The sequence below is a fragment of the Canis lupus genome, chromosome 3, assembly GCF_003254725.2.
Source record: "Canis lupus dingo isolate Sandy chromosome 3, ASM325472v2, whole genome shotgun sequence".
Classification (NCBI taxonomy): domain Eukaryota; kingdom Metazoa; phylum Chordata; class Mammalia; order Carnivora; family Canidae; genus Canis; species Canis lupus.
The window spans coordinates 38,631,807-38,657,654 of NC_064245.1; the positions used below are offsets into that span (position 1 = coordinate 38,631,807).

The 25,848-nt window shown below is 41.0% G+C and overlaps 1 protein-coding gene and 1 long non-coding RNA gene across 4 annotated transcripts in view; both read right to left on the bottom strand.

The window, feature by feature from the left end:
• The window catches only part of ENTREP2 (endosomal transmembrane epsin interactor 2), a 452,783-nt gene that overhangs the window by 242,998 nt on the left and 183,937 nt on the right, over positions 1–25,848 (bottom strand). For all 3 annotated transcript variants that reach the window (XM_035714280.2, XM_049108392.1, XM_049108393.1), the window contains exon 2: positions 14,561–14,617. In XM_035714280.2, coding sequence (XP_035570173.1) covers positions 14,561–14,617 — 57 coding nt within the window. The remainder of the gene's footprint in view (positions 1–14,560; positions 14,618–25,848) is intronic.
• Positions 1,219–7,721, bottom strand: LOC112653811 (uncharacterized). Its single transcript, XR_003132546.3, has 3 exons — positions 7,528–7,721; positions 1,384–1,453; positions 1,219–1,257 (listed from the first exon to the last, which is right to left on the bottom strand). It is a non-coding gene; the product is annotated as an uncharacterized LOC112653811 (long non-coding RNA).

A 25,848-nucleotide genomic window follows, 5' to 3' on the forward strand; every position in this document is an offset into this window, starting at 1 on the left:
GGGATTCAGCTACATGCAACTCATCTGTTAATCAATGGACATGGATTACAAGTAAACCACTCATGCCATCAATAGATACATAGAAAGAGTCCAGGACTCCAAGCAGATACACATACTGGATATCTGCAACATGAAGGTATGCATGCTCCATGAGACTCTTGAGCTCCCAAAGACCACTGACAGTCATCAGTGCTATTTGTATGGACCTTATTGCTCTCTGGACTCTGCGCTCTTTGAGAGAGCAAAATTCCCCAGACTGGCCTCTGGAAATAATTCCATCTCTCTAAAAAGATTCTCAACAGCCAGTCAAAAGCAGCAACCAGGGGAAAACCTATTACAGTCATTTCCAGCTGCAATTCAAAGTGATGCCTTTAATTCATTACGCTTTTAGGTGCATGACCACCTTATTAGATATCTTTGTCTACCTTGTTTTTAATTTTCTTGTCCAAGCTCATTGTCTCTCGTAGAAAGTAAGTTTTATTACATTTTCAATTAAAAATGTGCCTGATGGATCAAAACAAAAGAATTTACACTGAGAAGTAAAAGACTCAAGCAAATATTTTTTTAAAAATCACACTGTCGTGTTTTAATAAAAATGGGTATTTTACCAATGACCATTGTTAATTTCACTTGGCCTTGAGTGCTTTTCTTATACTCTACTTCAATTAGTCTGTGTCAGTCTTGGTTTTCTGGGAAGACTACCTATCCCTAATGAAATTTAATAATGTTAGTAGTAAGTTTAAAGATGAGCATATTAGTCTATCTTTATAAACAAGATAAAGGGTTTTAGCTACTTAGGCTGCTTTATCAACAGAGTAAGAGTCAGCATTGTTTCAAGGACCTGTACAAATTTCTGCACATCTTCCTTCCTTCCTTCGAATCCTCTTCAGCACTCAAGGAATGAAGGCTTCATCTTTAATGTAATCAAGCAAAATACATTCTCTCGAAGAGAGGTCATGATCTTGACTGTAAGAAATCCCCAAAGTGGATTTATAATGAATTTTCTGAATAAATAATGACTCCAAATACATTTACATTAAATATATTAACCTTTAACTCACCTATATTTTTAAATAGCATATTAAAGTTATATTTGAGCTCAATTCATGAGCTTGAAAGAAAGCCCTACAGGCTTTCTATAACTCATATTAAAGGTTAAAGAAATTCAAAGACTTTTTTTCCACAAAATATCACCAAACATATGCATCTATAGTGAAACCAAAACTGAACTTCTGATGGGCACAGCAGGAAACATTTCTGTTAATACAAAAATTCACAGACACTTTTTAAAAAGAAGCTAATATATGTAGTGTAAGATTTTAAGTTTTCTTATATTGGGAAATGATTGCCGTAGCAATGAAAAGAGAGGGGAAAAAAACCCACCCTAATCCAGGTTGAAGTCCATTCATCATACTATTTCCAATTCCTTGGCACTTGTATGTTTCACTAAATACTGCAGTGAGAAAAAACAATAAAAAACAGAATTCAAGCTGAATTGAAGAACAATGAAAGCTGTTTCTTTCATCATTTGTCTGTAGGTTTCCAATAAAATTGGCACTATAAGAATCAGCCATTTATACTTGGTAGAGATATAGAGGGCTGGTTGGTCTCAACTTGGGAGTAATTATTTTTTTATTTTTTTAAAAAACACTATTCATTTTTTAAAGATTTATTTGCTTATGGGGGAAGGGGCAGAGAGCGAGGAAGAGACCGAATCTCCAGCAGACTCCCTGCTGAACCTGGGGGGCCCTGCATGGGGCTTGATCCCATGATCCCCGAGATCATGACCTGGGCAGAAATCCAGAGTGGGATGCTCAATTACCTGAGCCACCCAGGCGCCCCGACATTTGGGAGTAATTAGTAAACACCTATTAGTACCACTCCTGGGGCAGCTCCAATGAATTAAGCTCCAAAAGACTGGTGATGTTCTGGCCAGTGCCAAGCACAGTGGGAGAGCTCATCACAGCTCTTGGTACCACGTACCTGGGTTTATCACGGCTGGAATGGTCCCGGCAGCTAAAAACCACCCCAACACCTGCTGGAATGAATGCAAGACCATGGAAGCTGCCTTTTTTGAGAAAAGAAAAGAAAAAAGAAAAAAATCTTCCTCTTTCTGGCAGCTTCTAATGAAAAGGAAATCATGAAATAATGAATTGGACATAAAAGCATTTTATTTAGTCTGATGCTGTGCTGCAGTAAGGCTTAGCCTGACGTGCTAAGGAAGCTGAATTTATGCTTCAGTAAGCTAAAGAAATTTGTTGCTGCTAAATTTAAAGATCTCAATGAAGGCAGCGTGGCACAGTGATTAGGAGCACAGACCCCATCAGTCCGAGCTGGAGTCTAGCCTATTGTTTACTGCCCCCCTCTCCACTCCTGTCCTGTGCCTCAGTTCCTCCTTTGGGTTGGATGGTATCAGAAGTGCCCCACTGGGGTGTCACGAGAACAAAGCAGTGAGAATACTTGAAAAGGGCCTGGCACATAGTGTATTTTACAACCACACTCATTAGTACAGAAGCTAAATGGAAAGGATGCCCCAGGTCTGGACTAGTATTTTTTTTTAAATGCCTCAGGTGGGTCTGATGTACAGGTAAGAGACTGGCCTAGAGGTTAAGAGCAAGGGCATATTACCTGGGTTTAAACCTGAGCTCTGCTACTCACAAGCTGTAAAACTTTGGGCACAACTAAACCCTGTTGGACTCACTTCATAGGATGGTCCTTAGGAGAGTATTTGGAACGTGGAGAATAATTGATAAATGTTAATAATTGCTTTGTCACCATCATCATCATCAGCCCAGGGCAAGCATGGCTCGAGGTACCTCAGAACCTTCACAATGGACACTAAAGTTGGAAAATCCAGGTCTGCCTGGTGGAAAATAAGTTTGAGCGATCCTCCCTGAACTGGCCGCCTCTCCCAGGAGGCCTGACATAGATCCTCCAGTCCACACAGACCTTCTGCTCTCACAGATCCCAAAGATGGTCTTTCCATCCTGGGGCAGGTCTACACAGGTGGGGGTGGCAGGAAATATGAACAGCCGCATGCCACCTCAGACAAGAAACACAAGACACCAGGCAAGCAACCATACCAGCCACCTACCCACATCAACACAGTCCTTCCTTTGTAAATATAAACAGGTTAATCAAGGATGGCTTGACATACTGAGTAAAACAAATTTTCTGAAAAGCTAGATGAGTAAAGAGACCAACTGACCTATGGGGGAGGTAAGAATACAGAGGAATGAGGAAACCTGATAAATAAAATTCTAATTAATACCCCTGAAGGAGACAGCATCCATACAATGAGTGCTTCACAAACTGTGAACATATTGCTATGAAAAAGAAGCAATTAGAGAACAAGAGAGTTCTCTGAAAATAACATGCTGTCAAAATGAAACATTCAGCAGAAGGGTCAGATAGTAGAAGAAAGGTGGCTGAAGCCCAAATTAGTTATCCAGAAAATACAACAGAAGAAATATCCCAGGCAGTAAGGAAGAAAAAGGAAAATATATATATTTTTAAGTGTTAAGAATTATTTGGCATCAACTTAGCATGTAGAGTATCCTTCTACCTACTCCAATTAGGATAAATTCTAGAAGGCAGAAAAATAGGAGAAGAGATAGAATCAAAAACTTAATGGAAGAAATTTGCCCAGAAAACTTCTCTTGAAATATCTAACAGACATTTAGTCAAATCCACCACAACAGGTCACTATGTTGTGTTGTAGCCAGATAAAACATCAACGCACAATATCCTTCCAGAAATTATAACAGAAAATGTATTCCCATCTCTCAGTAATGAAGATATCATTTGTCCAGAAGTTAATATATAAAATCAAGGTAGCCACAACAAATCAAATTATTATCAATGTAAAACATTACAAAGTGATTCAAAAATTTCCCGAAAATAAACACAAGTAGCAAAATTTATGAAAAAAATAAGAGTGACTTATTTATCATAAGGCTAGACTAACTGAAATGTCATTGTATTCACTTAAAAAGGGACCAATAGACTCATGAAACAGAAGAGATGAATAAACAGACCCATGTCCATAGTAGTGGGGAGGAGGAGGATACTTCACATGTGAGGGGAAATACTGAACATTCAAAAATTGCTGCTGAAGAAATGATTATTCATTTGGAAAAAATAAAGTTAGATTTTTATGCTTCATACCCTACTTAAAAGTACATTTGGGATCAATTACCTAAACATAAAAAAGTAAACCTATAAATGTTTTAGAAAAACACAGGAAAATAATTTCAGAATTGTGGGGCCAGAGCAATCTTTTAAAGAAACCCTAGACACCACATAAGAAAACAAAACAACAGAGTTTACAAGATAAAAAGCCAACAATTCTGCATTTTTTAAAAAGAGAAAATAAAATGACAGCCCCGGTGGCTTAGCGGTTTAGCGCCGCCTTCGACCCAGGACATGATCCTGGGGACCCGGAATCAAGTCCCACGTCAGGCTCCCTGCATTGAGCCTGCTTCCCTCTCTGCCTGTGTCTCTGCCTCTCTCTCTCTCTCTCTCTCTCTCTCTCTCTGTCTGTCTCTAATAAATAAATAAATAAAAATATTTTTAAAAAATAAAAAAAAATAAAAAGACACTCATTAAAACTAAAAAAGCAAAGACAACCAACAGACTGGAATAAAATATTAGCCATTCAAAGCAGAAAAGAATTACTATATGAAGAAATCCCACAAACCAAGGAACCAGTCTTATAGAAAATAGACAAAACAAATGAACAAGAAATTCAAATAAGAAATTGAAAGGAGTCATAAAAGCTTGCTATTTGTTTTCTTTATGTTGCATCTATTCTCTGTTCCCCTTTTCTTTCTTTTCTCTGCCTTCTTTTGGATAATTAGGTGCTTTGCATGACTTTTTATTTCGTTTGTTAGCTTATTAACCAACTCTTTTATTTTAGTGGTTGCTTTAGTGTTTATAGTATACAGTTTAGCTTACAGCAATTTGCCTTCAAGACACATACTTTTTCACATATCTTTAAGAGCTTTGCATTGTATACCTCCCTCCTCACCTTTATACTATTTTTTTCACACATATGTAAAAGTCCCACAAAATGCTTGTGTGTTTTTCTACATATTTCCTATCCTGTGTGTACTAAGCTTCTCGGATCTGTGGGTTTACAGTTTCGACCCAATTTTGAAAAAATAAAATAAAAAACTGGCTATTAGTTCTTTTTCTTTGAACTGAGATTCAACTGACATATAGCATTGCATATATTTTTAAAGACTTATTTATTTCAGAGAGAGAAGAATGAGAGAGAGTTCACAAGGGTGGGAGGAGGAGCAGAGGGAGAAAGAAACCCAAGCAGACTCCACGGTGAGCACAGAGCCCCATTTCATGATTCATGAGATCACAACCTGAGCTGAAACCAAGAATCAGACACTTAACCAAATGCACCATCCAGGTGCCCCAACAAATAATACTACATTAGTTTCAGATGTATAATATAATGATCTGGGATATATATATGCATTATAAACTGATTGCCACAATAAGTCTACTTAATGTCCACCATCAGACCTTGTCACAAAATATTTTTTCTTGTGATAAGAACTTTTAAGATCTACTCTCTATTTTTGAATATTTTTTCTATTCATCCCCACTCCTTTAGGGACCCCAATTCCGCATATATTAGGCTTCTTGAACTTCTCCCCTATAGCTCACTAATGCTTCTTTTGTTTTTCAAAAATTCTTTTTTCTCCATGTTCTACATTTGGATAACTTCTATTGCAATGCCTTGAGTTCACTAATCTTTTCTTCTCTTATTGATTGATTGATTGATTGATTTGGGGGGGGGGCAGAGGAAGAGGAAGAGAATCTTAAGTAAAATCTCAACTGAGCACGAAGTGTGATATAGAGCTCAATCCCATGACCCTGAGCCAAAATCAAGTGTCAGACACTTAACCAACCAAAGCATTAAGGAAACCCTCTTCTCTCTTATTGAATCTGCCATTAATCTCATTCAGTGAATCTTTTCTCTCTTGTATTGAATTTTTCATCACTCAGAATTCAAATAGGTATTTTTTTATATCTTCCTGTCTCTAGTTAACTTTTTGAACATGTGGAATACAGTTACAACTGTTTTAATGTCCCTGTCTGCTATTTCTAACATGTGGGTAAGTTCTGTATCAGTTTAAATTGGCTTATTTTTCCTCCTCATTTCAGGGTGTATTTTCTTGTTTCTTGGCTTGCCTAGTAATCTTTGACTGGATGCCAGACATTGTGATTATTATCTTACTTGGTGCTGTATATTTTTGTACTCCTATGAACATTTTTGAACTTTATCCTGGAACACAAATTAGTTGGAAATAGTTTGATTCTTTTGGATCTGGCTTTTAAGATTTGTCACAAAGGCATTTTTTGGGATGCCTAGGTGGCTCAGCAGTTGAGCATCTACCTTTGACTCAGGGCGTGATCCTGGAGACCTGGGATCGAGTCCCCTGTTGGGCTCCCTGCATGGAGCCTGCTTCTCCCTCTGCCTGTGTCTCTGCCTATGTGTGTGTGTGTGTGTGTGTGTGTGTGTGTGTGTGTGTGTCTCAGGAATAAAGAAAGAAAATCTATATATAAAAAAAAGATTTGTCACAAAGGACTGGAGTGACATGTACTCTGGGGTTAAGTATTCCCCATTACTGAGGAGAGATTCTTCTAAAAGTATTCTACTCACTGCTTGAGTGAATCATGAGATTTTCCAGCCTGGGTGGTAGAACGTCCTGTTTTTATGCCTTCACTGTTCCTTCTAATCCACTAAGATGATTCTTTCTTTGCCTTAGGCAGTTTCCTCATATGAAAAAGCTGATCAAAATCAGCTGAATATTCACAAGGGATCCTCTGCAGACCTCCAGACTTCTGTTTGTGGAAGTCTCTCCTCTCTGGCACTTTATCCTGTGAATTCTAGCCACCTTGAAATCCCCAGACCTTCACCTTCTTCTCCTTAACTCAGTTAGTGTACCAGGCTCTTCCGACATTTCCCCTACCTGTGCCTAGAAACTGTCTCGTAGTTGGAGGCTGGGGACCATCTTAGAACTTACTGTTAATGGTGGAGGAGCAAGGTAGAAGGAATACACAGTAGAATCAGGCCAGATTTATTGCTATCAGCTAAGCAGAGATCCTGGCATTCCATGTTTAGCTGGCATAGTTAAGGAAAGCTCAATTTGGAGCACCTGGGTGACTCAGTGGGTAAACATCTGCCTTTGGCTCAGGTCATGATCCCAGGGTCCTGGAATTGAGTCTCACACCATGCTCCTCAGGGAGCCTGCTTGTCCCTCTGTCTATGTCTCTGCCTCTCTCTCTCTGTGTCTCTCACAAATAAAGTCTTTAAAAATGAAAAGAAGAGAGAGAAGAGCAGAGTTCAGTTTGTTTGGTTTGTTAACATATGAATCCAAAGGTGGATCCAACTTCAACTAAATGAAGTTGTAACTCCTGACTTCCTTGGTATACCATAAGAGGAAGATATCTAAAGGCTTAGGGAGACAGGAATAAGAATGCGCTGATCCTTTAAGATTTGCTTACCTGCCCTGGAGGATCCAGAGAACACACTTTTCACCACAACTATAAGAAATCTGTGAGAGGAACTCTGGCATCCTTGAAGAGCTTTGTGGTAACTCTTCTCTGTAGGTCAGAAATTAGAGTGGGAAGGGTCTGCACTACCATCAGGCTAGGTTTCCTAAATGCAATAAGGATTATGGGACTCCAGGGTGGCAGGGACCAAGTGACAGCACTTAATCACCAAAGATCAGGTGGGTGTGGTTACTGTAGTGGAAAATGGGGCCAAGCATTACTCAGAAGAATCTGACCCACAGAGATGCTTGGTGTTGGCTCCTTGAGGTTCTATTTCTTTGATTAAACGTTCACTGATACACATCCCCATCTTGGCTGATAAAATTTCACAATAAAAGCAAACCACTCTCAAAAACTTCGAACAGTATAATATAAAATGCTAACAGTACTAAATTATCATGGGATCAATATGATACTCATATTCCTACAAATTAATGCTTTTAAAAATAGATTTACTTTGCTTAAAAACTGTATAAAATAAACTGTGAAAATCTTTTGTTTACAAAAATTAACTATAAAAAATGTTTTTAACCTCATGCTTATTACTCTCCTAGCAGTATTGTTACAAATAATCTAATGGCCACTACTTCGCTCAAATTTTTAAAAAATTATACTACCTGTGATTATGTGTGAGACTAGTTTCATTACTGATATATAAGCATTCACAAGATGTTTCACTGAATCTTCAAAAATTCTTTAAATCAGAGCTATATAATCTCATTCTTAATTGCAATCCAGCATAATGTTGAACCTTTTATAGTTTTTTTTTTTAAAATATTTTATTTATCTATTCTTCAGAGATGGGGGTGGTGGAGGTAGAGAAAGAAGGAGAAACAGGCTCCCCGTGCAGGAGGGAGCCCAATGTAGGACTTGATCCAAGGACCCTGGGATCATGAGATCATGACCTGAGCCAAAGGCAGGTCATGTTAAAGGCACGTTAAAAACTCTCACCAAAGTAGGTTTAAAAGGAATATACCTCAACATAATAAAGGCCTTATGTAAAAAACCCACAGCTAACATCATACTCAATGGTGAAAAACTGAGATCTTTCCCTCTAATATCAGGAACAAGACAAGATGTCTGCTCTCACCATTTTTATTCAGCATAGTACTTTTACGCAATAATCAGACAAAAAGAAATAAATGGAATCTAAATTAGTAAGGAAGAAGTAAAACTCACCATTTGCAGGTGACATAATACTTTATATAAAAAAACCCTAAAGACTCCACCAAAAAACTACTAAAGTGGTAAATGAATTCAGTAAAGTTGTAGAATACAAATTCAATATGCAGAATTCTGTTGCATTTCTATATACCTATAATGAAGTAGCAAAAAGAGAAATTAAGAAAACAAGCACATCTAAAACTGCACCAAAAACAAAAACAAACCCTAACCAAAGAGGTGAGACCTGCATTCTGAAAACTATAAAACACTGATGAAAGAAATTGAAGATAACACAAATGGAAAGATATTCCATGCTCATAGGTTAGCAAAAACAATGTTGGGCCACCTGGCTGGCTCAGTGGTTGAACGTCTGCCTTCGGCCCAGAGTGTGATCCTGGGAACCTGGGATCAAGTCCCACATCGGGCTACCTGCAGGGAGCCTTCTTCTCCTTCTGCCTATGTCTCTGCCTCTCTGTCTCTCTGTCTCTCTCTCTCTCTCTCTCTCTCTCTCATGAATAAATAAATCTTAAAAAAAAAAAAAGTTTTTCAACTGTCAAAATGTCCATACTACCCAAAGCAATCTACAGATTTAATGCAATCGCTATCAGAATACCAACAACATTTTCACAGAGCTAGAACAAATAATCCTAAAATTTGTATAGAACCACAAAAGACCCCAAATAGCCAAAGGAATCCTGAGAAAGAAGAACAAAGCTGAGGTATCACAATCCCAGATTTCAAGATATACTACAAAGCTGTAGTGATCAAAAGTAAAGAATAGTATGGGATAAAAATAGACACGCAGATCAATGTAACGAAACAGAGGCCAGAAATAAGTCTATGATGATATGGTCAATTAATTTATGACAAAGGAGGCAAGAACATGCAATGGGGAAAAGGTAGTCCCTTCACCAAATAATGCTAGGAAAACTGCACAGCTATATGCAAAAGAATGAAACTGGGTCACTTTCTTATCCATATACAAAAATAAACTCAAAATGGATTAAAGACCTAAATGTGAGACCTGGAACCATAAAATTCCTTCCTAGAAGAAATCATAGATAGTAATTTCTTTGCCATCAGCCACAAAACATTTTTCTAAATACGTGTCCTCAGGCCATGGAAACAAAAGCAAAATTAAACTACTGGGACTACATCAAAATGAAAAGCTTTTACATACTGAAGGAAATCATCAACAAAATGACAAGGCAACCTATTGAATGAGAGAAGATATTTGCAAATGATATATCAGATAAGAGGTTAATATTCAAAATATATAAAGAACTTATACATGCAATACAAAAAAAGAAATAATCTGATTTAAAAATGGGCAGAGGACCTGAACAGAATTCTTCCAAAGAAGATAAACAGATGACCAGCAGACATGTGAAAAGATGCTCAACATCACTAATCATCAGGGAAATGCAAATCAAAATCACAATGAGGTATCACCTTACACCCAGCAGGATGGCTAGAACCAAAAAGACCGGAGATAACAAGTGTTGGTGAGGATGTACAGAAAAAGGAATCCTTTGCCCTGTTGATAGGAATGTAAATTGGTTCAGCCATTGTGGAAAACAGTATGGATGTTCCTTAAAAAATTAAAAACAGAATTACCATATGATCTGGTAATTCCACTACTGGGTATTTACCCAAAGGAAATGAAAGCACTAATTTGAAAAGACATATGCACCCTTATGTTTACTGCAGCATTATTTACCAGAGCTAAGATATGGAAGCAACCCAAGTGTCAGTCCATAGACGAACAGATAAAGTGGTACACACACACACACACACACACACACACACACACACACACACACTGACTATTACTTGGCCATAAAAAGGGATGAGATCAGGGGGATCCCTGGGTGGCTCAGCGGTTTTGCGCCTGCCTTTGGCCCAGGGCGCGATACTGGAGTCCCGGGATTGGGTCCCGCGTCGGGCTCCCGGCATGGGGCCCGCTTCTCCCTCTCCTCTGCCTGTGTCTCTGCCTCTCTCTCTCTCTCTATGTCTATCATGAATAAATAAAAATAAATTAAAAAAAAAAAGGATGAGATCTTGCCATTTGCAACAACATGGATGGCCTTAGAACATATAATGCTAAGTGCAGTAAGTCAGACTAAGAAAGACAAAACCATATGATTTCACTCATATATGGAATTTAAGAAACAAATGAGTAAATAGAAAAAGAGAGATAAAAAATTAGACTCTTAAAATAAGAGAACCAACCAAAAAATAAAATAAAATAAATAAATAAAATAAAATAAAATAAATAAAATAAAATAAAATAAAATAAAATAAAATAAATAAAATAAGAGAACAGGTGGTTGCGGATGGGTGGTGGGTGGGGGATGGGTGAACTAGGTAATGGGGACTAAGTACACTTATTATGATGAGTACTGAGTAATGTACAGAACTGGTGAATCACTATTCAATACATCTGAAACTAATATTGTATTATATGATAATTATAAACTAATACAACAACATAACCTGAACTATATAACTAACTAACATAAGCATATGGTAATTACACTTCAATAAAAAAAAATAAAGAAAAAGAACCATAATGATGCAAAAATACATATTCTCTACTGAGATAGCTATTAAGTTTCAGCATTATGAAAGGCTCCTTTAAAATAGCAGTGCAAAAAAATAAAAATAATAAAAAATAATAAAATACCAGCGCAAGGGATGCCTGGGTGGGTGGGTGATTAAGCATCTGCCTTTGGCTCAGGTCATGATCCCACATGGGGCTCCCTGCATGGAGCCTGCTTCTCCCTCTGCCTATGTCTCTGCGTCTCTCTCTGTGTGTCTCATGAATAAATAAAATATTTTAAAAAATAAAATAAATAAAATAAAATAAAATAAAATAAATAAAATAAAATAAAATAAATAAAATAAAATAAAATACCAGCCCAAGAAAGTCACAATATTTTTCTTGTCCTCCTCCTTCTGGCATCACATCCACCAGCCTGGAAGGGGCATTCTCCCTCCCCATCCTCTAGGACAGCCTGCTGACCCCTCTCCACTTCCTATCAGTCACTCGGTGAAAAGTATACCCTTTCTCACCCCATTCCATCTTATAAAATTGGAGCAATGAAAAGAAAGGAGAGGCAGAGATTAGGACAGGCCCACAGGCACTAGCCACTTAGGGGAAAGGTATTACCAACAGACCAGTGACAACACCCTGTTGTCAGCATGCCCACGCATTGCTGTCCTCACCCATCCAGCCCTTGCAGGGCACCGGGCATGGCTGTGCAGGTCTGGTTCAGCAGAGTCCAACACTGCCTCTTGCAACCACCCCAAAGGACAGATAGCCTTCTTCACTCCAGGGGGGTCCTTGGTGGGGGCAGGGGGCAGTGTGTCCCCTGGAAATGAACCAGAATAGTCCTAGGGGCTCTGTCAGTTTTATACCTCCAGGAAGAAGGAAACACTACCTTTAGGATAGAGGACAGAAGCAGGAACTGGGGATAAAAGAATGATTTAAATCCAGACTTCACGCCCTTCTGGTTGAGTCTGGACAGTGAGTTTTTACTAATGAATCAAAAGACTGTATTGTCCTGGTCAACACAGAATAATGTTCTTACAGTAGAGAGAAACACCGGTCTACCAGAATTCTTGCCCTCCTCTTCACAGTATGGAGCTGCTGCTGGGAAGTGCTGTGTCCAGAAAGGGACTACTTTGTCCAGTCTCCTTTCCAGCCAAATGGGTCCATGTGACAGGCTCTCCCAAAAGGTGTGACATGAGAGTGATGAAGGTAACCTTCAGACTCTCTCCCATTGCCATTCCTCTTTCACTGAAATGCAGTGGACTCGACATGGCCCAGGAAGGAAGCAACCACAGTCTCAGGATCCCCTGTGTGGGGGAGTGGCCCACTGCCTGGAATAGCCACTCTCAAAGAAGCATGTCCTTTGGCTGTGCTTTTGGGTTCTTAATTCACATTGTGTTAAGCCACTGGAAGTCTGGGGTTTGTTATAGCACCTACTGTTATCCAAGCCCATCCCCTTACCTCCCTGTTAGGAAAGTGGTCAACTGAGCTGAGGGAACCCCTTCTCTTCTACTTGGGGGTTGGGCAGAAATAAATCAAGGGGAGGAAATGCTCACGGTGGCCCAGAGGGTGACTGGTTCTACCCCAATGGACAGGGACTAGTGAGCAGGCACTTTGAATGTTCTGCTGTAGCAGCTTCAGCTGGTACTTTATCCCTCTTTCTAGGGTGAGGCCCTGGCATCCCATCCTACTGCTCTGGCTTCCCCCAGGAAACACCTGAGCCATGTCCACATGGGGTCCTGACTCCTTTTCAGCTACAAGCTGCATAGTATCCTTCACAGTACAATGCCCAGCCCTGCAAGAATCTCCATCCTGGGGCCAGGACTGGGGCGGGCATGAGGAGTGGCTGTGTGATCACGGACACCATTCCTCTCATCTTTTTGCCCGCACACCCACCAAAAGGAGTTGTAGTTTTTCTTCATTTGGCAGCCATTATCAGAGGCCTTCCTCAGCCTGTACCATAAGGGCTGGTGAGGAGGAATAGAACAAGCTGGCTCCATGTCCACAAAAGGAACCCAAAAGCACAGCCCAAGAACATCAGGCCCCCACGCTGGCATGCCCACCACCACTTCCCTCTGCACAAAGGAGTCAGCTTCTTGACACACTGGTTGTGATGTACTTTAAAATGCTTCAGCAAGGGGCTTGGAGGAATCAAAACAGGCCAAATGTTGGTGTCTGTAGAAGACAGATGGGGGGTACATAGGGATTCATTATACTAGCTTCTCTCTCTACTCATGTGCATGTTTGAAACTTTCTACATAAAAAAGACACATTTTTTCTGCAAAGGAAATCTCTCAACAAGTCATGGGAGAAGAGGCTCACTGAATTAATGCCACTCTCTTCCCAGTGCCTCTTCAGGATGCTGTAGTTATTCTCATGAGGAGGAGGTGTTTCCAACAAGCAGATTTGTGGGGTTTTTTTCTATTCCCATTAATATTTAGTACATGTCATTATCTCCAAACCTAATCACTTAAAGAAGAGATTTTAAATAATTGATTACTACAAAAGAGAAAAAAGCCACACCATGTTTTTTTTTTTTTTCATTATCCATCAAAACCCAGAAAACCTCTTCGTCTGGCCCTGATACGGACACATAAATATATTAATGCACATGCTGAGAAAAACATGCATACAAATCATACAAATCAATAAACATGAATTTGCTCGGGGTTACTTTCCCCAATGGAAAAGCCATCATCTCCTTTCCATCTCCCATGCAGCCTGCTCCTCCCCGGCACAGGGTCACAGCCATGGCATAGGGAATGCCAGCAGCACCCCTCTGATCTTCTATTTAAATAAACATCCTCCTCTGAAACTCAAAGTTTCAGTCCCCAGAACACACATGCAGCTAACATTTCTTGAACTCTGGTGAAGTATGCACGGCTTGTGTGCTCGTATGCACACATATGTATATATATGCACAAACAACACGCCTAGAGGAAATGCTTTCATCTACACTTACTAAGACGTCTTTGATCCCAGCCTGTCCTCAGATGAGGGCACCCAAACAGAACAAAGGCAGAGAATGGCATGTGAGCATCTCAGACAGGCACCTGATGGGTATTCTCAGAAGTAGAGAGGGTAAGATGCGCAGTGGTTGTTACCAATGAGCCCCTCTGCATTGAGAGGTTCCAGTTCTATAAGGTCTGTATCCTGCTTTCTGCAAAGAAAGCCAAAATGTTCTTTGCTGTCACCTGTAAAGCACTCACACCCCGGCGAGGAGGGCCCCGCTCCAAGGCTGCCCATGGAAACCAGGTGCCGACTTACCACAAGGGACAGTGGCCTCTTCCAGGAGACAACGCCAATGAGTCCTGAGAGCAGCACCTGGAAAGACAAACAGTGCAGGGAGGTAAGACCCTCTAGAGACCTTTAACAGACAATCAAAGCAGGACTGGTCACTTGGGCTTGGGAAAGGACTGTTTCTAGAAGGCGGCCCTCACACGTGAGGGAGCTCTCCCCCCTGACGCTCACAGCCTGCAGGCCCTGTGGGCGACACAAAGGCCTCTGAGACAGCTGCGAGCTCCTGACAGGTCGCTCATGCTGTGCGTTGACGGGCCCAAGGACAAACGCACCTTCTGAGAGCCTCCATCCAGACTGGGTACTTTCTCCACTCTGGTCCTGTGAGTTAGTTGGCCGTGTGACTTAAAACTCACAGAGAGGATTCGAAACACTACCTTGGGGGAAAGGCGGAGATCCCCCCTGTGTGTCACCCAGCTACCTGCCCTCTGTGTCTGGGTACTAGGCATGGCAGACCCAGCGGCCCCCCCTCTCCTTTCACACACCTGGTCCCCCAGTCAGCTTCCCACCTCACCAGGAGGCAGTGCCACCAGCAGGCCCCCAGCTTCCCACACATGACACTGAGCTGCTGGCTCCTTTCCTGGGCCGCCCCCGGCCTCTTACTGCCCACTGAGTGTGTTCCCCCCAGGACCTTCTAGAAGTACCCCCATCCCAGCTCCTCCCTGTCACCCTAACCACAGAAGCACCCTTGTGTCTTCTTTCTCAAGAGAACCACCCTTCCACTCCTGGTTCACAATCCCTGAGGCACACACTTCTCACTGATTCCCAGTGTCCATGGGTCCAGGCACGGTGGACAGATCAGGACAGATCACCAAAACACGGGTGTTTCCCCCACCCTGCCCCACTCAATCCAGCTTCAGCCCTCACCACCCACACACACACTTCCCAAGGTCACCTGCGGGGTTGCTAAGTGTAGGGCACAGTGCATGGATTAGCTTATACACCTGAGGTTAACCACATCCTCCCAGGCTTTGTGTCACTCTCTTAACACCCTTCTCTGCTCCAGGTCCCCCCCCCCTTTCCTTTCCCACTTCCCAAGACCTCTCTTCAGACCTATTTCTCCTTCACCCTCTGGTTCACTGGAGATCCATCTATCATTCAGGATCCTCTAACACCATCTGTCAACACCTCCTGCAGATGCTTCCCTGACCACTGAGTCATGCTGCCCACTGCTCCCGGTGTCACACTCTGCCTCAACGTGTCTAAAAACAAAAACCTGCAATCTCTACCTCCCTAACCCAGTCTTTCTCTTGTCACTCCTGCTTCCTACAATGGCACCCCCCCGCTCCTGATCACTCCTATCCAAATGCCAGAGATGGTCCCAACTCCCTCACCCCCATCATCTGCCAGAGCAATATTCTGGGAGGCCCCACTATAAGTAAGGTATTTTCATATGAGGTCTGTTGTAATGACAGATCACCCCAACTTTCCACTGTGGGCATGGGCCAGGTAGATGGGCTCTGGGGTGGAGGGCTTTGGCTACATTTCCTCTATTCCAGAAGGACTGACCCAGGCCTAGGAGGAGAGTATCCTACTGAACAGATCCCCAAGTTCCCTTGGCAACTGACTCCAGTTAACTCTCAAACACTTCTGCAGTGGGCGGGGCCAAGTCTCAGGCCCAACAGTCTCTATCAATCCCCTTATCATGCTAGTCTCAGGTGGATTTCCAAACACATCTGGACCAGAGGTTCATACAAAAGACTTTTGAATCTTATGCACATACACAAACATAAAGCAAACAAACCAACAAAATGAACCAAAGAGAACTCAACAGGGCTCTGCTCCCAAGCATGTCACATATATATTCTTTCTTCAAAGCCTGCATCTTGCAAACATAGTCAATCTAGACAAATAGTATTTGCGAACACTTTCTCATCTCCCAAATCTCTCTTCATGATGCCACTCAGCTGCAACTTGTATAAAAATCCCTGAGTACTGTTCTGTGTCTGAGCCCAGTCCCTTGCTCTTCTTCCACAATGCCTACCATCTCTCTTCCCTCCTATACCCAACCCACTCTCCCTATTGTCATCCCTCCTCCCAGAATGGCACCCCTCCTCCTGGTCACTCAAACCCAACTCCTAGACGTGGCCCCAACACAGCTGGCTTGGACCCTGCCATCTCCTTAGGATATGACTTCAAAAGAGTGTCCTCTGTTTTCCCTTCACACCAACACCAGCCTGACCCAGACAAACACTGGATAGGGGATGGGAAGGTACACCTCCCAGAAAACATCCACTTATACTCTGTCTTCTACTTCCTACTCATACTGTAGAAAATTTTACCTATTCAGGACATGGCCCAGTGCCTCCTCACACAGAAAGGGCCTGTGAATTCATGAGTACATGGGGTCCCATTAAATCTCTAAACTACCAGACCTCTCAAGGCATATTTAATAAGCTCAGATAGAACTCCCTGATCTCTTCTAAGCTGAAGTTCATAAAACTATCAGATGTCTACAGTGACCAAGTTGCTTATAACAGAATTATTATTGGAAACCCACAACCCTCCAGAGAGCAGGCATTTATAAACACAAAGGAAGTTAGTTAATATCACTTAACTTAGGCTACAGTAAAAATTCTTGACTTTCCTTGCCTATAGTTATCATTCCATGAATTCCCTTCAAGTAATTCTACTACCAACAAATACGGACAGTTTGCTTTATTGAAGAAAATGATACATTTCTAAGTATCACTAATACCTGTAATTGGGGATGGAGCCAATTCCCCCATACCAAAAAAAATAAATAAATAACATCAAACTCAATGTGGCACACACATCCTAAAATGATCCCTGATGACCTATGGGCTTGTCTAAAAGTCCTGCCCTTAGTGATCAACACAATGTGCTGTCATCACTCTTATGATCCTACTCAGTGACCTGTAAGATGTTGTCTCAGCAACACTTTGCAGCCTTGTAAGACCTTGGCCAGTTGACTCACCCAGGCCATGTCAAGACTCCTGACCTAAAAAAACTCTAATGGTGTTGTGTTAAACTGTAAAGTTGGCGGTACTTTGCTACCCAGTAATAGAAAACTATTTATTATGGAGTAGATGTTTGTGTCTTCCCCAAACCCATATATTGAAGTCCTAATCCCCAGTGCAATAGCATTTGGAGGTAAGATCTTCAGGAAGTCATTAGGGTTAGACTAGGTGTAAGGGTAGGGCCTTCATGATGAGATGGTGGCCTTCAGGATAAGAAAGAGCTCTCTTCCTTTCTCTATCTTTCTCTACATGCACAACCATGGAAAGGCCATGTGAGGACACAGTGAGGTTCTGACAGCCTGCAAGGCAGGAAAGGGTTCTGCACCAGAACCCTTTCTCTGACTTTCACCCTCCAGAAGTGTGAGAAAATCAATTCCTGTTGGCTAAGCCACCTAGTCGATGGGATTTTATTATGGCCACCCATGCTTATTAATACACGAATATTAATAATTAAGAGTGGGATACTGCATTCTTGCTTTCAAATGTCAACTTTTCCTCCACGCTCCCCCAGAAGAAGCAGACTTCCCTGCCCACTCCCCCATCTAGAACCATTCACACCAATTCTAACAATGGGTGGCATCTTGGAGGAGGCTCTTCAAAGCCCAGTTTCTAGAATGCCTTCTCTCCTTCTCTCTGGTCCACTGGGCAACAGAGAAATAAAGGAGCATGTCCCTGCTCAGAAATGACTGGATCTCAGTTTGAACTGGTTTTTGCTCAATTCCAGCTACCGGTGAGAATTATATTGTCTGTTCTGCCACCTTGGTAATTCTGCAGGTTTATTTTGTACCACTTTGGTCAGGAACGGGGTCATGGAGCTAGTTAGCTGTGAAATTGCTGCATCTTGTGAAACCTTTGTCCCATTTCATTTGCCAATATCGTTATTCAAAGTCCCCAGTTTACACAGAATATGAAGAAACTGAAGAAGGTCAGAGAAAAGTAACACATAATTAAGTGGCTGTGAAAGAAAAGCCAAAAAGAAGGTGATAGGCATGATATTGCTCAGAGAGAGAGGCTTAACTTTTCAAGCACCTGCAGGTTGTTAAAAGGATACCAACTCATTTTTTTTTCCTCCACTTCCCACCCAGCCTAAATAGAGGTAAGAGATAATATTAAAAGTGAGACAGAATTTCCTGCTGTTGAGGGTGATGAAAGGGAATTATTGACTGCCAGGAAGTAATGGCATCTTTAGAGCTAAAGGCCTTCCTGTTTGATTGGTACTACTGCCTGAACACCGAGGCCTGGGAGAAATTAGCTCTTTAAATCCTTTCCTCGATGATCAAAAAGTTCTTTCTTGGCCCCAAATCAAGAATTTTCCTGGGAGCTTCATTTCTGGTTCAAAGGCAAATGGTAATGCAACACTTTAGGTTGGGAAGTAAGTCCTTCTAGAACATAGGCTTGAAAGCCAATTAAATTATTTCACAAAACATATGCAGGTATGTCTAATAGCTACAGTGGTACCAACTCACCACTAAGAAGCCAGGGTTCACAACTGGTGAACAAAATGTTATTATAAAAATGGAGCAAATAATACTCTGAGCTTCCCAAAATGAGAAAAAGTCTATTGAACCCATCTCTCAAAGCTTTTAGACTTCAGACCTGCACTATGCAAAATTCTTCCTTATGCTTCATGGAGTAGCTGAATCTCCTACTTTATCCTACTTACGTTTTCTTTTCTTTCTGAGTGGTTTCCTGTGTCTGGGTCTCCCTGGGACCACCTGGCAGCGCTCACTCTGTAATGCAAACCTTCAGCCTTCTGTGTCCATCTCAGCTCCATTCTGGGAAACATACATGTCTTCACATCCATCCCAATCCATGGCTTTGGCCTCCTTTTCTCAGAACAATTCCCAACCCATCATTCTCTCCTCCAACCATTCACTCCCACCTGCAGCTCTGACTTTCTCCACCACTTCCCACTGGAGGCTTCCATACATCAAAATCAAGATGTCCACAAAGAAAGCCATTCTCCTCCTCAACCTACCTTCTCCACAATAGAAAAGAGTTCGATATCTTTCATTCCCTCATTGTATAAGAGCAAAATGAGACACTGATTGGAAAGATAGCCCCATGAAAAAAAAAAAAAAGAAGGAAAAAGTCAAATGTTTTAAGATATTCCAAATAACCCATGAGTCAAAAGAAAATCCAAGAAAAAAACAACATAGTCTGTTCTGCAGTGAATATTTCTTTGATGAAAATTACTTCACACGTGCTTGGTACCAAACTCATTTGTCCTGGCTCTGCCTTGTGCGATGAAGCCTTCCTTCCATCAGGGTGTTCACGCTGAAGGTAGGGTAGTGACTAGACCCACAAGTGGATTTTATTATTTAATGAGTTAATAAAATAGCATGTGTAACATTATAACACATTTGTAAAATATTTTGATTTTAAAACATTTCAAAATAATTGGTTTCCTTTGTAATCGTATTTCATTTTCTGCATTCAAAAGTCTTACTCTGAGATGGACTCCGCAGGCTTTCCTAGACTGCTAGGCCACAAGGTATAAACCCTTAACTTAGAAGTTCCTTTAGTGCAGGGGCACCTGCCTGGGTTGCTCAGTCAGTTAAGCATCTGCCTTCAGCCTAGGTCATGATCCCAGGGTCCTGGGATCAAGACCCACAGAGGGCTCCCTGCTCAGTAGGGAGTCTGTTTCTCCCTCTCCCTCTCCCTCTGCCTCTCCCTGCCACTTGTACTCTTGCTTGCATTTTCTCTCTCAAATGAATAATATAGCTTTTTTTTAAAAAAAAAAAAAAGCTCCTTTAGTGCAGATCTTTTAGTGGTAAACTCCAATTTTTTGTTTCCCTGGAAATGTCTTACTTAGCCTTCATGCTTGAAAAGTAGTTTTGCTGGGTACACAGTTCTAGGTTGATGGTTTCTCCTCTCAAAAGGTTGAAGTTACTATTCCATAGTCATCTGGATTCCACTGTTGCCATCAGGAAGTTAGCTGTCTTCTAACTGCTGCTCCTTGAGGTGCAAAGCTGTTCTTACTCTTTAAAGACTTTTAAGATGGGCTCCTTGGCTTTAGTGTTCTGAGGTTTTTATGTGATATGCCTAGGCATGGATTTCTTTTTACATATCCTTGTTGGTATGCCCTGTGCTTCTGATGTGATGAATTTATGTTTTTCAGAATTAATATTCTGGAAATGAGACAGCCAAGATCACTTCAAATATTGCCTCTCCAACATTTTCTCCATCAGGGACTCCAGCAGCTGCATGCTGACCCTTCATATACCATCCTCCAAATCTCTTAGTTCTGCTTTTACATATTCCATATCTGTGTCATTCAGTGTTTTATTCTGAATAATTTCCTTAGGCTCACCTTCCAGGTGACTAATTTTCCCTGAGTTACATTTAATCAGCTGTTGACCATTTGCACTTATTTAGAGAATTTTAATGGTTATATTTTAGATATTTACAAGTTCTGCTTTTGTCTTTCCCCAAATATGACTATTTGTTTCAGACAGTTTCTTTTTGTGTGCTCATCTGTATGATTCTGTCCAAAGTTGCTTAAAATATTCCATATGCAGAGGTTCTACAGTCCAAGATGTGGAGTGAAAAGAAGGTTACCTAAGTCTATATCTCTTGTTGTTTCTGTTGATGCTCACGTTTTGCAGCTTGCTTTCTTTGATGTTTGTAAACTCAGAAGTCTTTTGTTGTGAACACATTACCTGCCCTTAATCAGTGAGGTTCTGTGGATGCAAAAATGGAGAAATTTTCCCCAAGGTAGGTATATTTCTGCAAGTAACCAGGAAGCACTCAAGATCCAGAAACACTGTGATCTCCAAGGGGCTCAGCTCATGGCTCAACATGGAAATCTTCATTCAAGCCCTCCTCATCCCACCTCACTGCTCAGTGGACATTCATAGGCATCTGCCCACTCCAGCCACACACTGTTCTGACCTTGCTCCGTGCCGCTCAGGCTCCAGCCACTGGCTGCTCTATCCTGTGGTCATTGTGTGGTATTTGTCTGAGGATGGGGTGGTGAACCCCAGAGACCTATAATGCTTCTAGGAGCATGATCAGGGTGCTAGCAAATTCAGTGTCTGGTAAAGGCTCGCTTCCTGAATCATAGAAGGCCATCTTTTCATATATCCTCACATAGTGGAATGGGCAAGAGAGTTCTCTGCAGTCTTTCTTATAAGGGCAATAATCCCATTCATGAGGGTGCCACTCTTGTGACCTAATCACCTCCCACTGGCACCACCTCCAAACACCATCACACTAAGGATAAGGATTTGACATGTGAATTCTAGGGAGACACAAACATTAAGTCTATAATAACCATGATATCATAGATGATATTCTAGGAAAATATAAGTTTAGTAACTTATATTTTGGAGTTGCCTCAAAGTCAAAAAATTCAAATGTGCCCATAAACACCAAGAAATTAGGAAAGTGGTCAAACAGCCATAGGCAAATTCTTCAACAGCTTCAAATTATAGAAATTTCCAACATAATTTTTTTCTGAGCAGAGGGGGAAAAAAACAAGGAAACTTTCCAAATTCTTCTTACAAAGGTCAGCATAACAGTTACAACCCTGTAAAATGCCACAAGAATAGAAAACAGACCAATTTTACTTATAAACAGAAGTATACAATTTTAAAATAAAATGTTAGACTTCAGTACATTTATTTTATTTTTATTTTTTTATTGGAGTTCAATTTGCCAACATATAACACCCAGTGCTCATCCCATCAAGTGCCCCACTCAGTGCCCATCACCCAGTCACCCCAACCCCCCGCCCACCTCCCTTTCCACCACCCCTTGTTTGTTTCCCAGAGTTAGGTGTCCCTCATGTTCTGTCACCCTCACTGATATTTCCACTCATTTTCTCTCCTTTCACCTTTAATCCTGTTTGCTCTTTTTTTATATTCCCCAAATGAATGAGACCATATAATGTTTGTCCTTCTCCGAATGACTTACTTCACTCAGCATAATACCCTCCAGTTCCATCCACATTGAAGCAAATGGTGGGAATTTGTCGTTTCTAATGGCTGAGTAATATTCCACTGTATACAGAGACCACATCTTCTTTATCCGTTCATCTGTCGATGGGCACAGGCAGATGCTCAACCACTGAGCCACCCAGGCATCCAGGGCCTCGGTGTTCTTATCTCTACAGGGAACAAGTGACAATGAGAGTATTTACCTCACAGGACCTTAACACAAGTCTTGGCACATGGAAGGCACTAAAAAAAAAAAATTTAAAGAAACAATTTGCCTTTTGTTTTGTTTTGTTTTAACCCAGAGAAGGTTCTCTGAGTTAATATTCACTGCTGAATATTAATACTTTTCTGTATCTGTTTACAATCTACAATTCTAAAGAGGGGCCTCTGGGGGAAACCAGCTTTTGTTTGAAGATGAAAAGTTGTCAAATCCTACAGAGACTTGGTTGGTGGAAGGTAAAACAAATGTTTATTTCAATTTGGTGAGTTATAACTTATTAAAACGGCTTGTGGAAAAAAATGGCTCCTTCCACAGTTTGGCTATGGTGGACATTGCTGCTATAAACATCAGGGTGCAGGTGTCTAGCTGTTTCACTGCATCTGTATCTTTGGGGTAAATCGCCAGCAGTGCAGCTGCTGGGTCATAGGGCAGGTCTATTTTTAACTCTTTGAGGAAACTCCACACAGTTTTCCAGAGTGACTGCACCATTTCACATTCCCACCAACAGTGCAAGAGGGTTCCCTTTTCTCCGCATCCTCTCGAACATTTGTGGTTTCCTGCCTTGTTAATTTTCCCCATTCTCACTGGTGTGAGGTGGGATCTCATTGTGGTTTTGATTTGTATTTCCCTGATGGCAAGTGATGCAGAGCATTTTTTCATGCGCGTGTTGGCCATGTCTATGTCTTCCTCTGTGAGATTTCTGTTCATGTCTTTTGCCCATTTCATGATTGGATTGTTTGTTTCTTTGCTGTTGAGTTTAGTAAGTTCTTTATAGATCTTGGAAACTAGCCCTTTATCTGATACGTCATTTGCAAATATCTTCTCCCATTCTGTAGGTTGTCTTGTAGTTTTGTTGACTGTATCCTTTGCTGTGCAAAAGCTTCTTATCTTGATGAAGTCCCAATAGTTCATTTTTGCTTTTGTTTCTCTTGCCTTCATGGATGTATCTTGCAAGAAGTTGCTTGGCCGAGTTCAAAAAGGGTGTTGCCTGTGTTCTCCTCTAGGATTTTGATGGAATCTTGTCTCACATTTAGATCTTTCATCCATTTTGAGTTTATCTTTGTGTATGGTGTAAGAGAATGCTGTAGTTTCATTTTTCTGCACGTGGCTGTCCAATTTTCCCAGAACCATTTATTGAAGAGACTGTCCTTTTTCCAGTGAGTAGTCTTTCCTGCTTTGTCAAATATTAGTTGACTATAGAGTTGAGGAGCCATTTCTGGATTCTCTATTCTGTTCCATTGATCTATGTGTCTATTTTTGTGCCAGTACCACACTGTCTTGATGATCACAGCTTTGTAGTACAACCTGAAATCTGGCATTGTGATGCCCCCAGATATGGCTTTCTTTTTTAATATTCCCCTGGCTATTCGGGGTCTTTTCTGACTCCACACAAATCTTAAGATGATTGTTCCAACTCTCTGAAGAAAGTCCATGGTATTTTGATAGGGATTGCATTAAATGTGTCAATTGCCCTGGGTAACATTGACATCTTCACAATATTATTCTTCTAATCCATGAGCATGGAATATTTTTCCATCTCTTTGTGTCTTCCTCAATTTCTTTCAGGAGTGTTCTGTAGTTTTTAGGGTATAGATCCTTTACCTCTTTGGTTAGGTTTATTCCTAGATATCTTATGCTTTTGGGTGCATTTGTAAATGGGATTGACTCCTCAATTTCTCTTTCTTCAGTCTCATTGTCAGTGTATAGAAATGCCACTGACTTCTGGGCATTGATTTTGTATCCTGCCACACTGCCGAATTGCTGTATGAGTTCTAACAACCTTGGGGTGGAGTCTTTTGGGTTTTCTATGTACAGTATCAAGTCATCTGCGAAGAGGGAGAGTTTGACTTCTTCTTTGCCAATTTGAATGCCTTTTATTTCTTTTTGTTGCCTGATTGCTGAGGTTAGGACTTATAGTACTCTGTTGAATAGCAGTGGTGAGAGGGACATCCTTGTCATGTTCCTGACCTTAGGGGAAAGGCTCCCAGTGTTTCCCCATTGAGAATGACATTTGCTGTGGGCTTTTCATAGGTGGCTTTTAAGATGCTGAGGAATGTTCCCTCTATCCCTACACTCTGAAGAGTTTTGATCAGGAATGGATGCTGTACTTTGTCAAATGCTTTCTCCAGCAGTACATTTAGAAGAATAAACAGCAAGGCAGGTGGTTCATGTAAGGAATGAAAAGATGGCTCAGTAAGAGGAAGCACAGTAATAAAATTAATTATATGAATATGACAAAAATGAAAATACCATTCAGAAGATGTATAAAAAACACTTGCTAAAATTCAATCACTATTTTTTATGAAAAAAAAATCTTGGTTTAATAGGACAAAATAAAGATGCCCCAAATTGCCACCTATATTTAAAATTAATCTGAAAATACCAGTGTGGTGTGCAGAATTATGTGACAGTCCCTAGTAACCCACCTCTTGGTGTACACCTCCTATAGAATCCCCTCTTCTTGAGTGTGGATGGGATTACAAATATGATGAATTTTAGTCCTGTGATAAAGTTACATTATATGACAAAGGTGGAAGAATTTTGCAGTATACTCAGGTCCCAAATAAGTTTGGTTTTTCGTTCATCAAAAGGAAGATTCTCTAGGGTAGGCCTGAGCTCATTAGGCAAACCCTTTGAGTCTGGGCCCTTTGTAAAGTCAAAGATTTGAAGCACAGGGAGATTCGGCTGCTGCCTGAGGAAGTATGCTTCTGTGTCATGAGAGGGGCTCTAAGAGCTGGATCCTCTCCAGCTGACACCAGGCAAGAAGATAGGGACCTCAGTCATACAACCATAAAAATGAATCCTGCCAATAACCTGAGGGACTATGGAAATAGATCTTTCCCTCCTCAAGCCTCTGGATGAAAATGTATCTGGCCTCACTTTGATTTCAGCCTTCAAATGCTGAGCAGATAGCCCAAATGTTCTAGATTCCAGACGCAATGGAAACTGCAAGAGAATAAGTCTGTTCTGTTTTAAGCCACTGCGCTTGTGGTAATTTGTTATATACAACTAGCTAATAATACAAAACAAGAAAGAAACATAATAAATTTGGAAAGAGGGGGCAAAATGATTACTACTTGAAAATGATATGATTACCTAACTAGAACACTGATGGGA